Source organism: Eubalaena glacialis, chromosome 14, assembly GCF_028564815.1.
Source record: "Eubalaena glacialis isolate mEubGla1 chromosome 14, mEubGla1.1.hap2.+ XY, whole genome shotgun sequence".
Classification (NCBI taxonomy): Eukaryota; Metazoa; Chordata; class Mammalia; order Artiodactyla; family Balaenidae; genus Eubalaena; species Eubalaena glacialis.
Genome location: NC_083729.1, coordinates 36,454,298 through 36,478,638, shown reverse-complemented (window position 1 = coordinate 36,478,638; position 24,341 = coordinate 36,454,298). Strand labels below are relative to the sequence as shown.

General features: G+C 37.0%; 1 protein-coding gene across 4 annotated transcripts in view; it reads right to left on the bottom strand.

Moving 5' to 3' along the window:
- PLEKHH2 (pleckstrin homology, MyTH4 and FERM domain containing H2) overlaps positions 1-24,341 on the bottom strand; it is a 112,703-nt gene that overhangs the window by 2,563 nt on the left and 85,799 nt on the right. For 3 of the 4 annotated variants that reach the window (XM_061210421.1, XM_061210422.1, XM_061210424.1), the window contains 9 exons: positions 21,619-21,798; positions 19,623-19,720; positions 18,053-18,230; positions 16,985-17,140; positions 15,033-15,130; positions 8,489-8,630; positions 3,268-3,413; positions 2,069-2,198; positions 1,206-1,292 (listed from right to left, as the gene is read on the bottom strand). In XM_061210421.1, the coding sequence (XP_061066404.1) occupies positions 1,206-1,292; positions 2,069-2,198; positions 3,268-3,413; positions 8,489-8,630; positions 15,033-15,130; positions 16,985-17,140; positions 18,053-18,230; positions 19,623-19,720; positions 21,619-21,798 (1,215 nt within the window). Of the gene's footprint in view, positions 1-1,205; positions 1,293-2,068; positions 2,199-3,267; positions 3,414-8,488; positions 8,631-15,032; positions 15,131-16,984; positions 17,141-18,052; positions 18,231-19,622; positions 19,721-21,618; positions 21,799-24,341 lie in introns of those variants that run through there. The other variant, XM_061210423.1, reaches the window with a different exon arrangement.

The following is a 24,341-nucleotide window of genomic DNA, read 5'->3' as shown; positions in this document are numbered from 1 at the left end:
TTGAACATTAGTATTTCTTCTGTGAATTGCCTCAGCCCATTTGTCTATTGGTGTGTTCATCATTTCCTTACTGTTTGATAAGACATCCACATTCATAAAGGATACCAAACCTTCATCATACATGCAGCAAATATTTTTTCCCAATGTGTTATTAAAACAATTTAAAAATTATAAATCAAAGATGTACAGCCTAAAAGGAAAGGAATCTGCGTATCTAATGATTAGCTTGCAAGATTCTGAGCAGACCATCCCAGCACTGAACACCTCTAGTGCTGCAGGCTGGCAATGTCTACTTCCTGACCTGCATGTCCATCTCCCTGGATCTAGGAACTGGTTTACTTAGCTAAGGTAACTCAATACTCGTGTACTATTTCTGTTGACTTTAAGTCACTGACTTTATAATCTATCTTCAGATTATCTATTCAAGAACTAAAAGGCATTCAGGAAACATAAACGCCTTCAGAAAAGTTTTTCAGCAATTATAAGGAGAAACAGTTACTATAACACTAAAGGATAACCTTGTTTCCAAGAAATTCTCAGTGATCCTGACTATAGCCACAAGTAGGAGAGCCCACTACACCTACCAGGTGAATTTAGCAATCCTTGCCTACCAGGTTAAAAAAAAAAAAGAACAAAAATTTTAAAAGTACTCTGATACATATAAAATATGATAGAAAATAAAGTAAATTTCAGATAAATAAATGAATAAATAGAAATCACAGTTTGACTTTATATTTAATCATGTAAAAAGCTCTAAGATACTGTCTATGTACAAATGAACTGGTAATTGATATTATGGGATAGTACAGAAATTGTTATAGAAGGCTTTGTGAAACTGAACTTAAAACTTTGGTAACTAAAGTTTCTACCTTAATGTTATCTTCAACAGTTTCATTTTACACAGGAAGCAATCTTCTGAACACAATAAATGAACAGTCATTTTACAAATACAACCATGATTGCAATTTAGTCATGGTATCTTAATATTTTTCTCATACACAATATATAACCTGTCTAATCTTGATTTAAAAGATTAAATTGTAACCATAGTTATATTTGTAAAATGACTGTTCATTATATAGTATTAGGCAGAGTGTTTTCTGTGTATGAGAAAAGTCAGATTAAGATATCATTACCTTCTGTTTACAGTACACTGAGCAATGGAAATAGTTGACTCAATGCAGAATTTAAGGATTTAATCTTACCATGGAGTTGTATTCTAAGATGCTTAAACCATCCTCGTGTATAGCCAGCCACATGAAAGTACTTCCAAGTGATGATGGGGTTATGGGCTATGAAGAGGTGAAAATACATTACATAATAAATGCTAAGCAAAATTACAGAAATATTTTTCAGTGTAAATGCAATGCAGCATTTGCAATAATACAACATCTTATTATTAAAAATCTCACCTGGGGAGTAGGCAGTGTGGTATAATAGAAAGAGGAGTGAATTAGCAGACCTGGGTTTGAGGCCCAGATCTGCCATTTATTAACGTGTGCATTTGGACAGGCCTCTTAATCTAACCCCCAGCAGGTTTCATCTCTCCTTCTTCAGTGTTCCTGCATCACTCTGTTCATGTCACCCTTAACCATATTCTCCACACAGTAGTTATTTCCAGACCTATTGCAATACTGGTTGTGAGTTCCTAGAAGTGTGAGTACGACCTATCTGAAACCATGGGCTTATGTATCCCTAGAGCTTAGCTCAAAGTTTGGCAAACAGAATTCATAAATACTAAATGAATGAGCAAATGAGTGAGAGAGTAAATGAGTGAATGGATGAATGAATAAAGAGAAGAAAGCAGAGTTCAGCTGTTGTCTTCAGTCTAACGATTAAGCCTACTGAGTGTAAGAAATGATTTACGGTACGGGGAAGTGGAACGGAAGGGAAAAGACAGAGACGCTGATGGCTTTCCTGCCCTTTCCTTAGTGTCCCTTCATGGTTTTCTTTAAATTGTTGGAAATTTCCTTATTTTCTTTTAAAAAGCCAAATGTACTAAACCTGGGGTTACTCAGGTTATCACTTTATATTTTACTGAACTGAATAGCCCCCCATTCTTTCTTACTTTTGCAAGAAACAATTTGGCACCAAAGAATGGCCACTTCCTGGCTACTGTCAAATAGATTCGCACACAATCAGCAGCACTGTGTCCCCGGAGGGCCATCCATCTGGTTGATAGTCGCTGGCAAAGCTGCCTAAAAAAAGAAAAGAACAAAAACAAAAACACAAAAGAAAAACACATAAACAGTGTATCATCCTCCCAAAATAAAGCTCTCCTTGAGCCGATCCTAAGCACCACTGGGAGACATACTCACAACCTAGGTGAAGCTGTTGTTTTGTGAGTCCCATCTCACCACTGTCTACCCCTTGTTCTTTTTGTAGCATTCCTTCCACCAAATTCTCTTACGGTTAGTGCTCTCAGTATGTATGACCTAAGTTCCCCGCTCCCCACCCCCTTTAGGTAAAATTTTAAAATCTGATAAACTAACATCAAACATTCGCATAAATTAGTTTAAAAGGTAATTTCTCATGGGAATAACTTGCATTTTTAAAGAAAAGTACAAGAAGTCAAGACTGAAGAATGAATCCCCAACAGTGGAATTTTAGGTGCTACCACCCCTGGTTTGGAGAGATGCTGGCTGCAGGGGAAACCTCTTAAACAAAATCACGAAGGCAACCACTTATTCTATATAGACAACAGACTGATCTCAAATGTTTCTGTTTTGGAAAAATTCATGGTGAATTGGATTTGCCTCTATTTTTGAATCTACAGCTTTTTCTTTATATGGTCTCAAAAATCAAAACACCAAATTAGTTCAGTTTAATTAAAATTTTATATTATAATAAAAAAATCTTGTGTAAGAAGATAGTTTATTTTTATTCCAATTTGTTTATAATGGAATACCCTAAGAGATAAAAATTTTTTGGTAAACACTTCATAAAATTAAACACATTAGCCAATTTTTTCCTTTTCTTTATTAGCACGATTAATTTGGACAAGAATGAATAAGGTCAAATGAAAAGTAGATCTTCTAAATTAAGGTAGATTTTTTTCTCATTAAAAAAAGTTTAAATCTAGATACTACAGTTTCTAGGCACATCTTAAATAAAAAGAACTATAACCTCTTGGTATTCAACAGTATTTTAAAAATTCTGAGAAAATTGTTATGTACAATTTTTTTCATCTTTAAAATTTGAACAGAAAAATGTCACTGAAAAACTAGTGTGCATCTGCTTTTTCAAGAGTTACAAATAGTTCTTTACCTTAACTGTTCTTCAGAAGAGTCATCTCTATACCTTTTAGGATAAAATTTCTCTATGAGTTGTTTTATAGTTTGATTTGCTTTGCACTGATTAGTAACATGCCCTGCTGGAGTAGAAAAAGGTCTTTCAAAATCTCCAATCTCCACCTAAGTGGAAACCCAAAAAAGAGAAAATACAGGATATTAAAAAATAATTTTAAGAAAGAAAATTAGCTTTTTTTTTCTAAACATTCTTTATAACATACAATATATAAATCTATTTGTCATGATTGTGTGATTATGGAATTTATAATCATATATAAATACTATTATTTAAATTTAAATTTCATTTGAAGTCTAATTATGAAAAAAAATCTATAATTTGAACATTCCAGTTTCATTTCTACATTAATCACTCTAGTTTAATATCTGGTAGTATTTGCTAAAGGTCACTTACTCTACCATTGCCTGTAACAGCACCAGATAACTTTTCATTTTTAAGGTACCATTTTGGTTGATAATAGTAAGGCAAAATAGAAGTTAGAAGTGAAAAACTAAAAAGTTATAAAGTTATGAAAAATCTTTAAAAAGTATTACTTGGACTTTTTCAGGATCTCTACCGAACATCATGGGAGCAAGTACTATTTTCTCATCACTTTCTTCCTAGATTTTCTCCATAAATGTTACTGCATTCATCCCCTCAATCTATTATTCTGTCATTTCTGGAAATAAACCCCTTCATTCCCCCTTTTCCCTGAATGAAACAATGTTCAATCCTTACTTTCATTAACAGGCTACACAGATGCCATCCTCTACCAACCCATCCAACCACTCACCCATCCATCTCTCCATCTACTCTCCCACCCATTCATTCACCCAAACCTATACTGAGTCCCTGTTATATGCCAGGCACTGTGCTAATTTATATGAGAAAGAAAAAAGTTGAACATAGTTCCTATCCTCAAAGAGTTTACTGTCTAGTAGGGGAGACTGAAGAATAAATAAATACTTGTGATAATCTGTGTTAAATGCTTTGTATAGGGTACCAAAGAGGGCTCAACAAGTGAAATGGGGTGGGGGACATACTGAACATCCACATCCTTACCTAGAGTACTCCCCAGCAAGCAGATGGAGGGTTCCATCAAGACTGGGATGGTCTTACAGAAAGTCCTGGGTCTCCATCTCAAAAGGGCCCTCTGCCTCCAAGTAAGCTGTTAGCACAACCAGCCTCTGAGATTCTCACCCCTGTGACTTCCCTTGCCTAGTTCTTAATCTGACCAGCTACTGTCTAAATTCCTCAGCTGAGCTTTGCCCTTACAGTCTATTTTTATGACTTTCTAGTTTCCTTGACCTGGTCCCTTACTTGATGGTTTCTTGGCTTGGCTTCGCTGTTCAGTTTTTTCACCCGCATCTCCTATCTAGTCAGGTATCATCTTAATTTCCTCACACCAAATAAAAGTTGTCCATCTGCTCTTCAAATACCTCGAAATCCTTCCCCCAGAGCAAGCTTTTCATTGTCCCCACCTATCACCAGGCAGTACTCAGCACAGCTAGCTGTGAACCCTTAGACCAGAATTTAACCTCTAAGGATATGGCGGTTGGACAAACAATAGTTAACAAACATAGAGGCCATTTAAGGCAAGCTTGGCTGTTAGGGAACCCTGTAGTGGGATATTGAAGCTCAGGGTCTCCCTCTCTGGCTCCTGGCATACTGTGTGGCACAGAATGAGCACAATAAATGTTTGGAGAATCAACTCCAAATGTTTGGAGAATCAACTCAGATAATCCCCAATATGCCTCACATCAACATGACCCCTTACCAGACACCATGTACAGCAATCAGAACATCAGCTCCAAGAATTTCCTGATTAAGACAGAGAATATCAACAAGGACCTACAGATATGCAAATCTACAACAGAAATAACTATTTTCTTCTACAGGGCTCAGATTTCCTTAGTATATTTCATTTATCTTCACAAAAACTACTCTGAGGAAGAGACCAGAGGTATTATTTAATTTTCCTTTTGTAGATAGAGAAATTATACTTTTTAGTTAGTAATATGCTCAGAATTTTCTAGGTGTATGGTTTTACCTTTCTACCCCTTCTGAAAATTCATCTAAAAAATATTAGAAGTGTGTATCTCCAAAGGATATGATAATTTTTCTTGGAGAAGCTTTCCCCACAAAATTAAAAAGTAAGAAGATGAACTTAAATTTTAGCAAAAATAAGAGTGATTTTAACAGAGCATCTGTGCCTTTAGAGAACCAAAGCCTAGAATGCCATGTGATAGGAAATCATTCCTAATCCTATCACCAAGAAAAAATGTGACTTAGTTCTCATTTCTTCAGCTTTTTATCACTTGCAAAAAGGGAACACTCAGTGTAGCACTAAACGATTTAAAGTCTGGATGACCATAAAATTTTATGAAAGTAAACTAAATTATCAACTAGTCATTCATCCAAGAACATTTATGGAGAATGGACTGTGTGTAAGGCACTGTGCTAGACACAAAGATGAACAGAGAGAGCCCTTGCTCTCAGGAAGGCCCCAGTCAGTGGTGCAAAGCAGAAACAAATAACTAATAATAAACCACTGGGGTCAGGACAGTAATAGATACGTGCAAGGCATTACAGAAACCCCAAGAGGAACATTTAACCCATCCAGGCAGAATTCAAGAAGGTTTTCCTGGAATGAGTGACCCCTAAGATGAAAATTAAAGGACAAGCTGAAGTTAACAGGTAGAGGCATGGGAGTAGAGGTGTTCCAAGCAGAGGAGACAAGTAAAGTTTAAGAGGTAAGAATAAGTGAATCATATACAACTCAGGACCATAAAGTTCAAGGTAGAGAGTATTAAAAGATAAGGCTGGAGAGGCAGGCAGAGTTTAGATCATGACAGTCCCTCCATGTAAAGAGAATGACACAGCTAGATTCACATTTTTGCTGTATCTCCATTCCAGTCACTGTATATTACTGCTGCCTGACAAACCACCACGGCAGTTTCTAGGCCCAGACCTTAGAAAATGGCAGCTTCCACATCTTGTCTCTTCCGGGACAGCTCTTGCCACCCCACCACCATTCTGTGAGGAAGCACAAGCAACCACTTTAAGAGGCCATGAGTAGGTCTTCCGGCTGACATTCCCCAGCAGAAGTTCCAAGTAAGAACTGGCATCAGCCACAAGACATGTGAGTGAATGAGCCTTCAGATGATTCCAGCCCTCAGCTATAGAGTCACAACCAGTCTACAAGCTATGCCAGCTGATGTCATATGAAGCAGAGACAAGCTGCCCTTATACATCTCTGCCCAAATTGTTCTTTTGAGCCGAGTCTTGGAGTCATTTGCTATGTAGCAATAGGTAATTGGAACAATCTCTCTAGATTCTGCATGGAGGATAGAAGTGTGTGTGGGACCAGACCAGAGAAAAACACATTAGTTAGAAGCCTGATGCAGGAGAGCAGGCAGGATGTGATGATGGTCTGAACCATAGCAATGGTGGTCAGCATGGAGAGGAGGGAACAGAGTTAAAATGGGCAGGGCACATTTTAACTGGGGGAAAGGGAGACAGGGAGGGCAGAGTCAGTGATGATTCCTGGATTTGAAGCTTGCTTGGCAGACTGAATGGAGGCAGTGAATATGCAAAATGTGAAGGAAAAGAAGGGAAGATGATTAGTTCCCAATATGTTGAATTTAAGGAGCCCGTGAAAGAAATATGAGCTGGAGAGAAAAGATTTGGGAATCATCAGCACATATGGTAGATAAGAGAATGAGTAAGATGTCCTGGGATGGTATGTAGAGTGAGAAGACTGAAAACCCTGGGGAATCTAAGCCAATGACACATCATTTTCCCTTAATTAACCTGTGCAAAGACCTAGATGGGGTAGAGACTGTGGGTTGTCTCTTATGACCATTCTCTCCTTCTTTCTGAATAATAAAAACCTTGAATTTAGCTGGGCTCATTGCTGCCCAGCTAAGACCACATTCTCCAGTCTCTCTTGTAGGTTGGCAAGGTTGTGTGACTTAAGTTTTGACAGAGAAACATAAATAGAAGCGTTCTGTGTAACTGCTGGGAAGTTTCTCAAAAGCAGGAGGGCATGCCCTTCTTCAGTCCTTCCTCCATTATGATGCCTGGAACACTGATGTAATGGCTAGAGCTCTGGCAGACCTCCAGGACCGTGAAGATGACAGCAGAACGGAGGGCAGGATAAAGCCCATGCCCCTAATGCCTGTAGAGGCGCCAGCATGCCTATCTCTCGCTGGGGAGGGGCAGATTCCCGCCCCCCACCACACCCCTCTAGAGTTCTTCTAGCTGGTCTAATAATTAAACTGACACAAGACAGATTAACAGGAGAAAAAAAACCAATTGAATGCACAGAGGTCTCATAGAAATGGGACCCCTGAAATGACCAAAGCAGGCTGTTTATACATCATTTTTAGACAAAGAAACAATTATTTATGAAGATTTAACAAAACAAAGGGGTTTGTGCTTGGGATAGCAGATTAGTGAAGAAGCAACAAAGTTTGTTTATACAGCTTTCTTAGCCTTGAATTCCCTAACTCTGTTGACAAGGATGCTTTTTATCCTCCTGGTAGAGGGAGGATACTTTCACATGGGAGATTTATTTCCTGCTTTTAGGGGAAAAGAGGGAGGTCAGAGTGTTTTTTTAAATATATATCATTTTTTTTCACCAGCTGTTTCTCAAGTAACTTTAATTAAAAATAATCAATATGCCACTGAGGCATATTTGGGGGCACACTGCCCTGGGCCCCAACACTCTCCATATGAGAGACAAATAACACTTCCATTTTAACTGTCATTATTGATTTGCATGCGTGTGTGGTTTACAGCCAACTGAACTTAATTGATACAATAGGTAAATAAAAGAAAGTGCTTTAGCTTTTTAGAAGACTGATCCTATTTGATTACTGAACGATTTTAGCATGGCAACCGCAACCCCACAGCTCGACACTCAAACTCCTTTATTAAATGCAAAGCCTAGTGGGATATTTTCAAGACATTAAGAAACTAGATTCCCTTTATGGAATATTGTCTCATTCTACATCACCGCAATTGTCAGCAATGGGAGTCAGGCTGCAATTACAATGCCTGTAATTTTTAAGGTGTTAATCACAGCAAATTGAATTTAAAGAATTACGAAAGGTATATTGTTTTACTACATTTAATTCAGTGGAGAAATTAGTATTTTATCATTACAAAACATCGCTCTATATAACATGGAAGTTACCTGAGCTAAAAGAGCTGCCATTTCTAATGCCAGGTCCCTGTTCAGAGGAAAAAGTCCATTTACTATTTGATCATTTGTCTGATACATTAACAGCAGCTTTTCTCTATCAGTCTCTCCACGAGCTTGCATTGAGAAATATAGTCTGTAAAAAAAGAGGAAATTTTTCATTAAATGATATACTTACAAAGGAAAAAAGTAAAGAGAAATCCAGAGGACTGATATGGGGTTGCTCTAACAATAGTTCTCTCAGTGATACAAACTTAGACCATTACTATCTGTTAATGACCTCTATTTCTATTCTTTATAACGTCTATCAGCAAACTGAGGAAAAACTGCTTTGAAGTTGAGGCTGATGGATGCTTCAATGCTACCTTTATGCCCTGAAATACCTTAATACCTTAGGTGTTACTGAGGAAGGACCTCAGACACCAGTGGGCTGTATAAATCCAGTTTTCAAAACACCCATGATCTTTCCTAAACACCTTGGACACACCAGGGAATAGAAAATGAAGGTTTCAATTCAAAATCAACATCGAATGGTCAAGTGGGGCAGTTTTCTCTGAGAATCTAAAAGATAATATTTGCACATTTAAATGTTTTGACTTTTTTTTGCCACATTCTGATAAACAGCCTTAGGATCTCAAAAATAGTTTACATGTTATCATTACTTGTTGAAACATGACATGACTTTTGTTCGCCTAGGTCTTCCTCAATTCAGTGACCCTCTGTGTTTAATCACTGTGCTGTTTCTTTGTATGTGAGGTTTCTGGGGCTCTGATTCCAGGCTGCAGGGCAGGCACAGAGCACTGCAAACGCTGTAAATGCTGTGACAGTGGGGTGGGTAAGCAGCACCGTGACATACCTTAATATTGTCATGACAACACAGCGGCAGGAAAACAGAGATTTAGATCTGGCATTTGTTAAGTGTGTGCTCAATTAGTTATAACTGGATTTCCAGCCTTTTTTCCCCTATCCACTTGATGATAGGGAGAGGACACCCTATCATCAGTTACGGAATCTTCCGTGGTAATTACCTCAAATAGCAAGGAATGAGAGGACAGCAGGTCAGAATCTTGGGGGAAGCACAGGGGGTGTACTTTGAAAAGCTCTTCCTCCCCATCATTCTGATTATTCTTTCCGTTCACGCCAGCTTAAGAATCACTGGCCTGGGCCATCATTCAGAGTGGTTTCTTGATAAAATAATTATCTGTGACTGCATGATGGCAAATTATTAACTGCTAGGAGAATATGGCTGGGCAATAGAAATAGATTCTAAATTCAAAATGGTGTTAGCAAAGGGATATAAAATAAAGAGAATAAAGTTTAAGATGAAAGCCCTCCCTTTCTGGCATGTGAACGTTTTGGTACTTAGCTTATTTTCTCCACTTGAAGTTAAGAACTATGTCTTATTCAACACTATAATGCACTAGGGTTTTTTTTAGCTAAGTGTTAACCACTGGAAGGTTCTTAGTAAAAGTTTGAATTAGTAATACAGCTAGGAGGGAAAAAAGAACCTGTAGTTCAAATGGCTACAGGCAAGAAGAGCTAAAGTGCATTTTCTATCATTTCTGGCATGCCAGTAAGACTGCACCTGGGAAGGGAAAATGAAGCACTATTGGCACAAAAGAGAAAAACAATTCCAGACACACATATAGGAACACAACCTGTAGGAATCATAGGCTCAAGCCCCTAATGCAACAGTTCGGGCTCCAACAGCTATATAGGGATTTGGAGAGAATATGGAGAGGAACTAAAGAGTCACAAAAATGATCAAGAAGTCAGAAAATCAAATCCATGGATCTTGAACAGGAAAGGTGCCGGGGTTACATGATCTGAGTCTCTCCCAATATGACCAGCTTCCAGCTGCTCTCCAGTCCTAAAGGGGCCTGACGCAGAGAAAGGGGCTTCTGTCACAGCAGGGAGGGCACACGTTGGAAGGCAGGGGCATTCCCAAATGCCCACCTCGTCACTTGACATCCAGGAAGCTGAACACTGTGGGATGGAAATCACGTCACTATGTGGACCAGTATCAGCAAACACACTGCTCCAAGTTCAGCAGAGCTCTCGGCACTGCCGGTAATCCTTTTGCTCGCCTCCAACCGGCTCCATACTTCAGTCCTCAGAGCATTTATTTCCTACTGTTGCCTTTCTCATCATCACGTAAACTTACTGAGGAAGCAGCCTGCCTTCACTCTCCATTTACCTTCCTTCCTTCCTCTGTCCACCATGGTCTGCTGATAACACTACGAAATCTGCAACTGTGACGCCCCTTCCCTGTTCTCCTCCGGCCTCTATGGCTACCACAAGTCTTGTGCTCAGAAGTCACCACTCTGAGAAGCCTTCCTCTCTGTTCCCACAACAGCTTGTAAACAGACATGCTATATTCACAATAAGAGCAAATATCGCTGGGGTATCTACTATGTGTTAGGCTCTGATCCAAGTGCTTTACATTTGCCGACATTTAGTCCCTCAGGCAACCCTAAAGGTAGGTACTGTTTTCATCTCCACTTCACGTAGAGGGGACCTGAGGCACAGAGATGGTGAGTGACTTGTTCAAGGTCACAGAGTGAGTGGGGGAGCCAGGATTCTAACCTGGCAGCTTCTCTCCAGAGCCCATGTTCTTCACTACTCTGCTATACTGTCACTGTTACAGCATTAATCACATTGCTAAGAATTCATGTCTGTCTCTCCCTATAAACTGTAAGATTTCTAGAGGGTAGGAAAATTCTATTCACCTTTGAATCTCTAGGGCTTCAACAAGGCCTGGCACTGGCAGACACTGGACAGATGTTTACGGCGTGAATGGATAAATGAATGGTGGTGAGAATTGTTAAATATGAAAACTATTTGTCAGAAAACCCTGAAAAATCCCTTCTGTAGCCTTGGTAAATGAGTTAACTCTCTAAAGCTTCAGTTTCCTCATCTATAAGATGGAGATTAATGATAACACCTACCTCGAGGTGTTGTTAGGATTAAATGAGATGATGCATATAAACAGCTCAGCATAGGGCCTGGCATGTAGTAAGTGCTCAATAAATATTGGTGGTAGTTATTATTATTACTATTATTATGATGATGAGTCTTCTCTAGAGGTCTTTAGAATCACAAGAGTCTCTTCATACTAGAATTTGTGTGCGTGTGTGTGTGTGTGTGTGTGTGTGTGTGTGAACACAGCTGGAAGAAATAGGATAAACTAGGTGACCTGTTAAGAGGCTTCTTGGCTTAGGATCCAATGGATACAGGTGCTCTTACAGTCAGCTAAAGGTGGCAGAGATGCGAATGTTAAGCTATGTTCCAGAAAACAATAACAAAGAATTATTGAAAATAATCTTTCGTTTCAAAGAGGGGAGAAGGAAGAGTTGTTCTCTGTAGAGAAAGACCCTTGCCAGTTTTGTTTTGTTAAAAACATGCTTTGATTTTGCAATTTCAAATAGACAGTAAGAAACCAAATTAAATAAGTGGCTTAAATATGAATAGAATTTAAACGTTAGTTACCAAATGGTTTTCTATGAGAACAAGTTCAAAACCTATTAATTAGATCCTTAACCCCTAAATCTAAGTAATTAAAATTCCATAACTTACTAAATATAAGCAAAAATTCCATGATAAAGAGAGCTGGTGCTTTAGTTTTGCTTATTACAGTGCTGCCTGACAGATGAAGAATCAAGTCCGCAGCTGCATGATAGGTCACAGCCAGCTCCCCTCCTAACTGTGTCACTGGAAATTAGGGCTCATTGTCTAAGCTGTTTTACACATGTGCAAATCACGACCACATTTAGAAACAGTACTTTCTCATAGCTGTGGCTATCCAGCCATTTCAGACTTCTGTTAAAAATCAAACGTTATGATCGAGTTGCTTTTTCTCTGATGTCAAAGATATTGTCATAAAGCTTTGTTGTTGTTGTTAACAAGGCATTGTGTTATTCATGACTGTCTTTGTCCTTCCTAGTGGTGTTTGCTAGACTTGGCACAGTATTCTTATGTCTTTCAGACCACTTTTCTCCATTTCATCCATTTAATTATGGTTCCAACTGTGGCCATCACAGTCAAAATCAGTACGTATTCAGCATTCATAAGCTATGCAGTGTTAGGAATAGTCTTAGACATGTACGTAATTCCATTTAGTGCCAAGAAAACCAAATGAGAATTCCTGAACCTCTTCCACATAAAGATATATGGCAGATCAGGTCCAGGAGCTGGCTTCCTTCCACAAAAGACACAGGCAGCAACATGGACCTCTGGATCAGTGCTTCTCAAAACTTAGCATGAGTAAGAATCACCTGAAGAAATGTTAAAACAGACTCCTGGGCCTTATCCCCAGACATTCTGACTCAGTAGGTCTGACATGGGGCCAAATAATTTGCATTTCAACGTGTTTCCATGTGATACTGAAGCTGCAGATCCAGGGCCCACACTTTGAGACCCACTGCTTCAGCGATCACAAAACTAAAACAATCATCTGGAAGGTCCATGTCTTCCAGCTGCTGTTCTTGCCAGTCACCAAAGGGCCACAGATGAAGACTGCCATCAGTGGAGACAGGTTCCTCTGGGAGTACAGCCTATTAGATTTCTAGTATCTAAGTAATCCTGCTTATCTCTACGAATATGAGATTTTAAAACCTTAGATACCAAAGCTTGACAGTTACCTTCTCGTTACCCAGAACTCCTGCGAATCACCTCAGCTCATGAACCCCTGAACAGAGAAGCTCTAGTGGCTCAAAACCACCATTTATTCAGATCAAAGGAGTCTGTTCAAACAGTGGTGACCCTTTAGTGTCTGAGTGTGTAAGAGGAATCCACAATATGGATGCACAACATTTATTTAACTGTTCCCCTATTGATAAACTTAAGTCCCCCCTGCAACACTTATTTTTCACTGTTATAAAGAATACTGGAATATTCTTGCCCACTTATGTGGGTATTTCTGTGGGATAAAGTATCAGAAAAAGAGATCCTGAACTGGATCAAAGGCTGTTACATTCTTTATGTTATATAGTACCCTTACTTCTCATATCCCAATTTCAGATCTATGAACATATTCCAAAAGTAGGCTTCTGAAAGAAGTCAAAACTTCACCAATAATTCTACCAGGCTCTCGGTCTGATATTTTAGATTCCTTATTTTATGGGATATAAGAGTCAAATAAAACAAGAAAATACTTTTTTTAGTTTTTTTGCTGTTGTTGTACAGTTAATATAACCTGGTCAGTGAACACTCTTTATTAAATACCACCTTCTACTAATACATGGAAGAAAAGAAGGTATTAAAAAAAAAAAAAGAGGGGGCTTCCCTGGTGGCGCAGTGGTTGAGAACCTGCCTGCCAATGCAGAAGATACGGGTTCGAGCCCTGGTCTGGGAAGATCCTACATGCCACGGAGCAACTGGGCCCGTGAGCCACAGCTACTGAGCTTGCGCGTCTGGACCCTGTGCTCCGCAACAAGAGAGGCCGCAACAGTGAGAGGCCCGCGCACCGCGATGAAGAGTGGTCCCTGCTTGCCACAACTAGAGAAAGCCCTCGCACAGAAACGAAGACCCAACACAGCCAAAAATAAAAATTAATTAATTAATTTTTTTAAAAAAGGCAGATGCTTGCTAAAAAAAAAAAAAACCTTTCTGAGCATCTTTAAAAAAAAGAAAGAAAACCTGGTTTCTGACCATTTGCCAAAGTCTTTTAAAACTGTATCAGTTGAGAAAGTGAGTGCTCCAGCCCCACCAGCTTTTTCCCAGTTCCTGAAACACTGCACAGCCTCCTTCTACAGGCTTTGAACATCCTTTTCTATCCATTTCCACTCTCAGCGCCCTTCTGACGTGGGCATAAGCATCATTTCCTTAAAGAAGCCTCCTGAAGTCTCCAGGCTAGGTCAGGATTCTTGTCATGTACTCTCACAGAACCATGCTCTTTTCTTTCAGAGAACTTAATATGTTATTATATACTCATTACAGTCATTGTAAAATTAGCAACCGTCTTCCTCACTAGCCTGTAAATTCCAAAAGATCAGGGATTGTGTCTGTTTTTATTATCATTTTATCCAGAGCACCTAGCTAAGTGCCGGGCTTATAGTTGAAGCTCAATAAATACAGAGGAAGAGAGAATATGAAAGAATAAGAATGAATGGATATGAATATATCACTTCTAAAAGACTTGGGTAAACAAATATTTCTTACTACCGATCTGTAGTAGGGTATTTCAGTATTCAGTCTTATGAAAAAATGTAATAATTGTGTTAAAGGAAATTTTGAAAGTGAAAAATTATATCAACTACCCTAAGAGAGCAGCTATATTTTCCTATAGTTTTCTTCTAATCTTTGTCCAAGTGCATATTTTTATAAAATATAATTATTCATGACATTAACAAACTAGAATTAGAGAAAAAAATTTATGTGACAGTTTCTTCCTCTTCCTACAGAAACAGTTACCATTTATAAGAAAACATATAAATAAATATAACTTTTAAGGCTATTCAATAGGAAACTAAATTGTAGGTGCATGATTTGAACATAGATGTATACTCCCACTTTGGCACTTGGTAATGGCATTACACACCTGTTTTTATAAGTGAGACGAACAGTTCTCGTACCTTCCCATTTCCCGGGCTGCTGTTCTTTGGAAGCCTGTTCCCATTTAGAGATAATGTCACAAATCTAGAAGGGAAGTGGAAAATGGAGATTCATAATATTTTTCACATTGGGTATTTTTTGAAGACAAGCATGTCTATAGACTGAAATTTTTCAATTAATGTGATCAAACCAAATGGACTGATGCTTTCTGTTTTAAGCTTCTGCAGCTCTGAGTTTAGAATTTAATTATAAATCACTCTTTGGTCCTGTTATCCTTTTGGACACACATTAACTTTGGACTATGGCCATGAATTTTTTACTCAAAAAGGAATCTTAATGAAGGACTGCATGAGACTGGAAACAAGAAGATTCCAGGAATTTTTCGTGATTTAGTCACTGAAGAAGCAACTTTCCACCTTCTGAGTTTATAAAGATTGGAATAACTGAAGTTATACCAAAGAAATCTGAAATATAATGTTAAGATTTTTGATTGGGAAAGAACAAAAATTCTTCAGGAACCAAATAAATGTTTTTTTTTTTTTTTTAAACTGGTCATTTGAGAATTATAAATAACAGTTTTCAGAATTATGGGGTAAGCAGTTATTCACCAAAGCCCCTAATATTTACTCAGCTCAAGTCAACCAAAAATACTAGCTTATCTTCTTGACTAATTATTAACAGTGCTCAAGGAATGTCTGTATCAAAAATTTACATTTGGAATTGCTGATCTAAACAGGATATACTTGGAGCTGAGAAGAAAAAGACATTCATTTATCTAGATGTCTCAAAATGCAGCTGAAGAAATAAGGCAGGGGTTGGGTGGAGTGAGGTGGAAATCCTATCTTCTGACCAGTACTCCTAAGGAACTAAGTATGAGCTTTAACATAGTCTGTGGAACCCCATGGAGACCCAACAGATCGTTTTGCAAGTGGAGCTAGGCTTTTGGGAGTTAGATGAAAGTACTGATATTTCGTATGTTCTAAACTCATGGGTGTGTCCCTTGCTTTGCCCCAATTCTTTAACCTCCAAATCATAGAAATACCTTTACTCCATAACAAGGTACTTATTCCCAAGAGCAATGAAGGACCACATCAAGTAAGAGGGTCCAGACCTGGTTCTAGCTGTTTGATTTGCCATAAATCATTTTTCACTCTGGGCTTCAGTTTCCTCATTTGCAAAATAAGTGGGTTACTTCTCTAAGGTTCCTTATGGTTCTATATTCTATATTTTTAATTGTTGCCATCGCTAGATGGAAACTTTATTACAGTTATTTTACTATTACCTAGAAAACATTTTTAAAGAATCTTCCAATTCTCTGTCTTTGCTCATGATTTTCCTTATGTCTGGAATCTCTTCTGTATTTCCACAGGTCCGTGTTCTACCAATCCCTCAAAGACCAGTTGAGCTCTTCCCTAATTTCCAATCTGAACTTACTCTCTCCCTTTGTAGAATGCTCACCTCACTCTTAATATATTTATCACTTTCAGATTTAAGGTTATCAGTGTATAAGGCTACTCTTTCCTAAGCAAATTAGAAGTTCACTGTGTGCAGGGACAATTTCTCGACCTTCTTTATATTACCCACAGGGTCTGGACCAGCTCCTGGAACACAATAAATAGTTCCATGAATACTGCTGAGTGAATGAATAAAATGGAAAGCCATTTTATTAGACCTTCCACACCTCCACTCTTTTTACCCTAATATTTAGGGTATTATTACTATTATTAATCCTCTTCCTCTCTTTAACATGGAGTATGTGTGTGTGCAGATTGTATTAAGAATTCTATGGCTTCAACAAAGTCCTGCAATATTTTTTTTTATTATGAAAATTAGATTGCTTAAATTTTTGGAAAATTCTTGAGCTAAACTTTTTGCAAATAGCAGAGCAGCTTCTTTGCTGTTTTCTGGGTCTGCCTCCTTAAAAGGGGTTGGTTTTACCTTGATGTTTCCTTGAAGACAATGCTCTAAATCCCTGCCAGAAGGATCGTCTGTGAACAATGCAAATCCAGACTGTGCTGGCCTCCTCATCCCTGTATCCTGGTTCAAAGTATTCAAAAATTCTTCCACTGTGGTGGATGCATCAAATCCAACTACCTAAACAGAAATAACAAAGTCATTCTCTTAATAAAAAGGTACACACATTTCAAACTTAGATTTCAGTGGGGAAACAGGGCATTCTTGATGCATGATTAATGATAACATATATTTATCTAGGTGTTTTAACTTTTTTTTCAAAGCTCCGCTGGAGAAATTTAATGTCATCTTAGTCATTAGCTTGATGTAAGAATTCAGAAATCTTGGCTTCAGCCAACAGACATGAATTCAAAATAGAAAGATCATTTGACAGCTGCAAACATCTTGCAGAGATATTATGCCTGCCCATTAGAAGCAAACCAAGAACTACAGTACAATATGTAATCTTTAAGCAAAGGGAAAAAAATAAACAAGGAATACACAAACAAATGAACATTTTTAAGCATTTAATTTTTGTTTCTTTAATATGCCGTTAAGTATCTGAATTCTGTGATAAAAGGCTTAGAGCTACAAAGACTAATTGCTAGCTTTGGAACATGTTTGCTTGAGTTAATAAGCAAGCATTTAGATCTGAGTTGGGAGGGCTTGGACAGTTTTCCCAGATAATTCCTGAGATCTGGAGACTTTAAAGAGACTAAACCTGTACACGTCCCACACGTTAGTAATTATTTCCTCACCTAGCCGGTACCCAGGTGGGGAAAGGCCTCAACCTTTTTGTTTTTCTCCATCGGAATTATAATGGTAGTGAAACTCCTTCCTTATTTGGTTCAATTATGGATATTTTAGTGTGAATCCTTTTTAGCAAAACTGTTTCACAACTCAGCTGTCCTGACAGAAGGTCTAATACATTTGCATATTTATCACTGCCAGGAGCTGACAGAAATAGGGAGACAGTCTCACTTCCCAATTCCACAGAGTGCACTTAGAATTCTAGACTAAGCATGTTTTCATTGGGTAGAAAGTCTAATCTACCTGATATATCCCGTTCATGAAGTGTACGGGGATACTGAAGGGCAAAGAATGATGATACGGGTTTCGAAGAAGGGTGGAAAGAATTTCCATTCTTGAGGGTCTTGCTTCTCGATCTCCATTCTGTTGCGTTCTTTCTACACACCGCTGGCAGTAAATGGCATATTTTCCAAATTCTGTCCTATAATACAAAATTTAAGATAAAGCCTAAGAACAAATTTAATTAAGACAACCTTTTATATATATGAAACCATTAAGAAAGCTTTCCTTGGTGTACAATATTACAATGTATTATGCTAATGTTGACAGTAATTTTTCTTTTTGAGTGATATTAACTGCTGTCACTTTTCTCAAATTCTAGTGTCTTTACTTTTGCCACTGACTAAACCAGACTTCCCCACAAAACAATCTTCATTGTTATTGTATTATTATAGTCACAAAATAAATTTAAAATTACCAGACATTTTATGGTCAATATACGTGATTATATTAACAAATATAAAGAAAATAACTGTATAAAGACTAGTGCAGGATAACTTAAGAAGTGCATGATGAGGAGAGTTCTCTTTTGAAGAACATAGAGGTTAATGCCATTCCTGCTAAGCAAGGTAAGAAAATATCTTCAAACAAAAATAAAAATGTATTTTCCTTTTTTACAAAACATGCACTTCTTTAAAAATGTTAAACATTAAACAAAACTGCTGGAGTAAATAAATCCAGTAAAAGCTGGATAGAGATCTTATTTGCCCTCATTTGTTATATATAATTTTTATTCTGTTTATAAAAGCAGGTTGATAACATCTCTAAATATATTTTTATTCCAGTGCCTTCTAGGTAGACTTTAAAATGTCACCTTTGTCTGGCGGGGGTAGGGGGTCCTCAGTGACTGCAATTGAAATCACATGACCTTGATGACAGAGTCTCCAAAACATATTATGAGCTGGAGTATATTTTCCTACTGCTTCCAAGTTGTTTTTTGATTCATCATTTGTTTGTTTGTTTGAATCCCAGAGTCTATTTAAACAACCTAATATGAACCTCTTGGACAAAATGATCTTGATAACCCTTGGCTGGGTGCCCTGGGTCCCACTGTAAGAAAGCCACTCTGACAGCTGAATTTTACGAGCCTTTTTCAAAGGAGTAAAAATTCTGAAGTAATTCAAATACATACAATTATAAAAGGTGGGAAGACCATCAGAGAAGCCTTCTACATAAAAGAATTCAATGTGAAGAAAATAGTAATAGGAAAAATAAGGAAACAAAATAGTTGCTTTTATTGAATGAACACCCACTAATGATAAGACATTCATACTTGAAATGTACATAGACTTTTCACTTAAAATATTCTTTGTCAGTTTTTCAAGCTTTTACTGTAATCTTCCATAAGAGATTTAACATAACAAAGGAAATATTTTCCCAGCTCCGCATAAATGATAACCAAAGGCTTCCTGTACCAACATTTGTTTCACACATTCTTCCACAAATGTACCTGGCAGGTTACTAAATAACTCTGATTTATTGTAGACCACTCAGAGGCCACATAAATGGTTTAGCTGGCTAGAATTCTGCATACCTGGAATCTGCATTCCTCTTTAGGTGGAGCCTGAGGAGCCACAGGAAAGGGTGATGGGGAAGGAAGAGCCCAACACAGAGCGCTAAGAGCTGCCAGCCCTGGGCAAAGAGAAGCATCACAGGTCAGACACCATGTGGTCGTCAGAGATCCAAGTCAGGGCGAGTGTGACTGACAGAGGCTGTGAGAGCAAAGGGATGATGACAGTCTTACTTGACCCCACAATGTTTTTGCTTTTTCCATATATACATTATCTGCTTAGAGCGTTTATAATGCATAAAAACATAAAAGCTTCATATTGGGTCAGAACCATAATCCATCTAGTTGTATATATTGTTGTCTACAACTGAGGTACCAGAAGACATGATATGGTGGTCCTTTTTGATATCACACCCAAAGATTAGGGAAATTGTTGCTTTTTGTTCATTTATGTATTAACTCATTCATTGAAATATAAGTAATGGCACTGAGAAAGGGCAGATTGAAAAATAGTAAAAAAATTATTTATACAAAAAGCAAAACCAATCTACCCATACATACATACATACCTAAATAAGGGGCAAGTACAAAAATATTAACAGAGGTATGTCTAGGTAATAGAATTGTATGTGATTTTTATTCTTCTCTTGCTCTGGACTATATTCTATTTTCTCTCTTAATTTTTTTAATTAAGCAAGTATAACGTCAATAATTTTTTAAATGTCATATAAAAAAGGAGAAGGGGGAAAGGCCCTGCCCTTGAAGAACCTACAGTCCAGGAGAAGACATTATATATTGAAACAGTAATTTATAATATAACATCGTTAATACATTGTAACAATATTTTTTAAGTATAACCAATGGAGTGAATGACTTACTGTTGCGGAAGTCAGGAAGGAATATATGGGAGAGATGTTGCTTGGGCTGGACGGTGAAGTCACAGGTAGGAAGAAAGCAGAGGGATCCAGGTAACAGGAATAATGCCAGGTGCAAGGTGAAGGATAATGCAAAGGCAGGGTGTGTTTGAAGAATGGGGAGAGTTTATTCATTCACTGTACACTGGAGGCAGGAAGTACAAAATGAAGTGGAGAAAGAGGAGGCCACTGGAGCCAGACTATGAAGGGCCCTTGATTCACATAAAGCTTAAGCTTCAGAACCCCTCTCATGCACAGGTCCCCTCCAAGTCCCTGGGACAGGCCCGATGAGCTGTCATAGTCATATGGCATGGTCATACGTTCTTTTAAAATGTGTAAAAGTAATGTATTTTGTACTTTTTTTCTTGGAGAGTATTCACTGCATAAGCTTCAAGTCCCACAAAACCTGGATCCACCCCTGAGAGTCTTACAGGCTAGGGTAAGAAATTTCTATTTTATCCTGTAGTTGACAGGGAGTCAGTAAGCAAAGATTAAAAGAGGCATTCATTGAAGAGTAAACACAAGTGACCAAAAACCCCCTGAAAATAAATTCAACTGCACTAATAATTAAGGAAATGCATCCAAAATCAATAGTGAAATACTATTTTTTACCTGGAAAGAAATTAAAAGAAGAATTACACTGAACATTGTTGAAGATATAGGAAAATTCTAGAAGTGGACTCAATGAAATTCACTGGACTTGCACACAAAATTTAGGTTCCAAGATGTCTACTGTAGTGGTACTTATTATAGGAAAAATAACTGGAAAAACCTAAATGTATAGTAATTGATATTAATGCAACTAGTATTAATGTTTTATAGACTGTTGAAGGCTATAGGGGAAATGATTATGTTCTATAGTTTTTTAAAAGTAGTATGCACACTGTAACTCTAGTAATGTGAAAAACTGTGAGTGCATAAAGATATACACATACACATTTATACATAAATATAGAAACTGAAAGGATATACATAAAAATATTAATAGCTGTTTTTCCATTTCATACTTTTTGTAATTTTCCAAATGTTTGTATTGAATATGTATTATTCTTACAATCAGGAAAACAACATCATTTAAAATTGCATGTGTATGTATCAACAGATACCTGCAGTGGTCCTGGTTGATTCTGTGGCTGTCTCCGTCTTGTCTGTTTAATGAGCTGACAGCAAATTTCATTCTGTAGCTCAGGATGTGTCAGACAGATTTGCAAAGCACTCTGGGCTAGAGATATGTGATAATCAATTGCAGGAGAGTCAACTGCTGCATTTATAAAAAGTTGGCAGGTCTGAATTAAACAAAAAAAATAGATATACTCAGGGTGAGAAATGATTAGATTTATTCTGCATGAAATATTGATTCTCTTCTTAGCAATAGCTTTTGTTTAAAAGGATGGAAAAAGATATATTGTGATAACATTAATCAAAAGAAATCTGGAGTGGCTACATTAATATCAGACAGAGTAGATTTCAGGGCAAGAAATTCTGCCAGAGATAAAGAGGGTCATTTTATAATGATAAAAGGGTCAGTTCATCTAGAGGACATAACAATCCTAAATGTTTTAATAACATAGCTTCAAAATACATGGTACAACAACCTATAGGACTATAAGGAGAAACAAAGTTCACAATTAAAGTTACAGATTTCAATATCCCCTGTCAATATTTGAGAGAACAAGTAGGCAGAAAAATCAGTATGGATTTAGAAAACCTGAACAACACTATCAACCAACTTGAACTCATTTGTAGAATGCTCTACCTCAGAGCAGAATATGCATTCATTTTAAGGGCATATGGAACAGTAATAGCCTCTGGTCTACCAGACTATAAACTTCATAAAGACAAGGACTCTTTCTTATTTATCTTTGTATTCTCTACACAGCACAGAATTTCTAAACTTATTTGAATACAATCCCTTCCCATCTTTATTTTTTTCTAGTAATACCAATTGGCATCTCTAAAAACTAGTTTACTGAGGAAAATATTTTGGGAAATAGTAGACTAAATAACTTAAAATGAATGCAAATAAATACTTTTTTCCCCCAAAGAGATTAAATTTTGGAGTAGGTTACTAGGAAAAGGTTATAGCATAATCTTTCCTAGACATTTTCCAAAGTAGGATATTAATACTTATCATTCTTCATTTTAACAGTTCATTGTAATAAAACTGTGAAAATTTGTTTTGTTCCTGACTAGAGGAGTAGGTACTCCTGCCTGAGGAAGTTTAGGATGGATTGCCTAAAGGCAGGGGAAGCAACTTCAATACTCATAAAGTGTTCTATCTATGAATTCTTAAAAATATTTGCATGCTAATTGAACCCCAAATTATTGTAATAATGTATTAAATAAATTTGTAGTTATAGTGTAATATATATATATGTATATATATATTTGTTTCAATGAATTAAATATATTGGGCTTATTAATGACATTGATATTTGGGAGTAAAATGAAGTTCTGAGAGTGAAATCAGTTTCTTTTGAGCAGGCTATTTTAAAATGTCAGTCTTTTTTTCTTACAACAAATGTCAGAAAACAAAAGAGGTACTGCTTGTGACAGCATATAGTTGGATCTTGCTTTTTTATACAATCTGACAATCTCAACCTTGTAATTGGAGTGTTTAGACCATTTAAATTTAATGTAATTATTAGTATGATCAGGAATAAATCTTCTATCTTGCTATTTGTTTTATATTTGTCTCATATGTTCTTTTTGGTTTTCCTCTTTTTCGGCCTTTTAAAAAATTACTAGAGTATATTTTATGATTCTGTTTTATATCCTTTATTGGCTTATCAGCTAAACCTCTTTGACTTTTTTTATTAAGTGGTTGCTTTAGGGTTTTAGCATATATTTTAATCTTATCACAGTCTACCTTTAAGGAATATTATACCACTTCTTGTAGTATAAGAACCTTATAACAGTATACTTACATTTCCCCTCTCTCAGTCTTTGTGCTATTATTGTCATATATTTTATTTCTACGTATAATTTTAAACCCCACAATACAATGTTATTATCTTTCCTTTAAACAGTCAATTATCTTTTAGAGAGATTGAAATAAGAAGGAAAAATTTTTATATATTTACCCACATATTTGCCATTTCTAGTGCTCTTCATTCCTCTGCATAAATCCAGATTTCCATCTGGCATCATTTTCTGACTGCCTAAAGGACATCACTAAACATTTCTTGTAGTATTGGTCTTCTGGGGATTAATTCTTTCAGGTTTTATATAACTGAAAAAGCCTTTATGTCACCTTTGTTTTTGAAAAATATTTTCACTGGATATAGAATTCTAGGTTGATAGATTTTTTTTCCTTGCAGTACTTTAAAGGCGTTACTCCACTATCTTATGACTTGTATAGTTTTCAATGAGAAGTCTGCTGTCATTCTTATCTACGTTCTCTATGTGTTATGTTATTCCTCCCCAAACCACCACCCTCTTTATAACTTGTCTAAAGCAATTGATTATGATGTGTATTAGAGTAGTTTTTGTCACATTTCTTCTGTTTGAGATTCACTGAGCTTCTTAAATTTGAGAGTTTTATAGTTTTCATTAAATTTGGGAAAAGAAAATTTAAGCCATTATTTCCTTGAATATTTTTCTGTTGCCCTCCTTCCTTTTGTGGAACTCCAATTCCATATATGTTAGGCTGCTTGAAAATATACCATTGCTCACTGTACTCTATTCAATTTTTTTCAGTTTTTTTTTAACTCTGTGTTTCATTTTGGATAATTTTTCTTGCTATGTCTTTTAAGTTCACTAGTCTTGCCTACTGCATTATCTTACCTGTCGTTAATCTCATCCAGTGTATTTTTTTCATTTTAGCCAC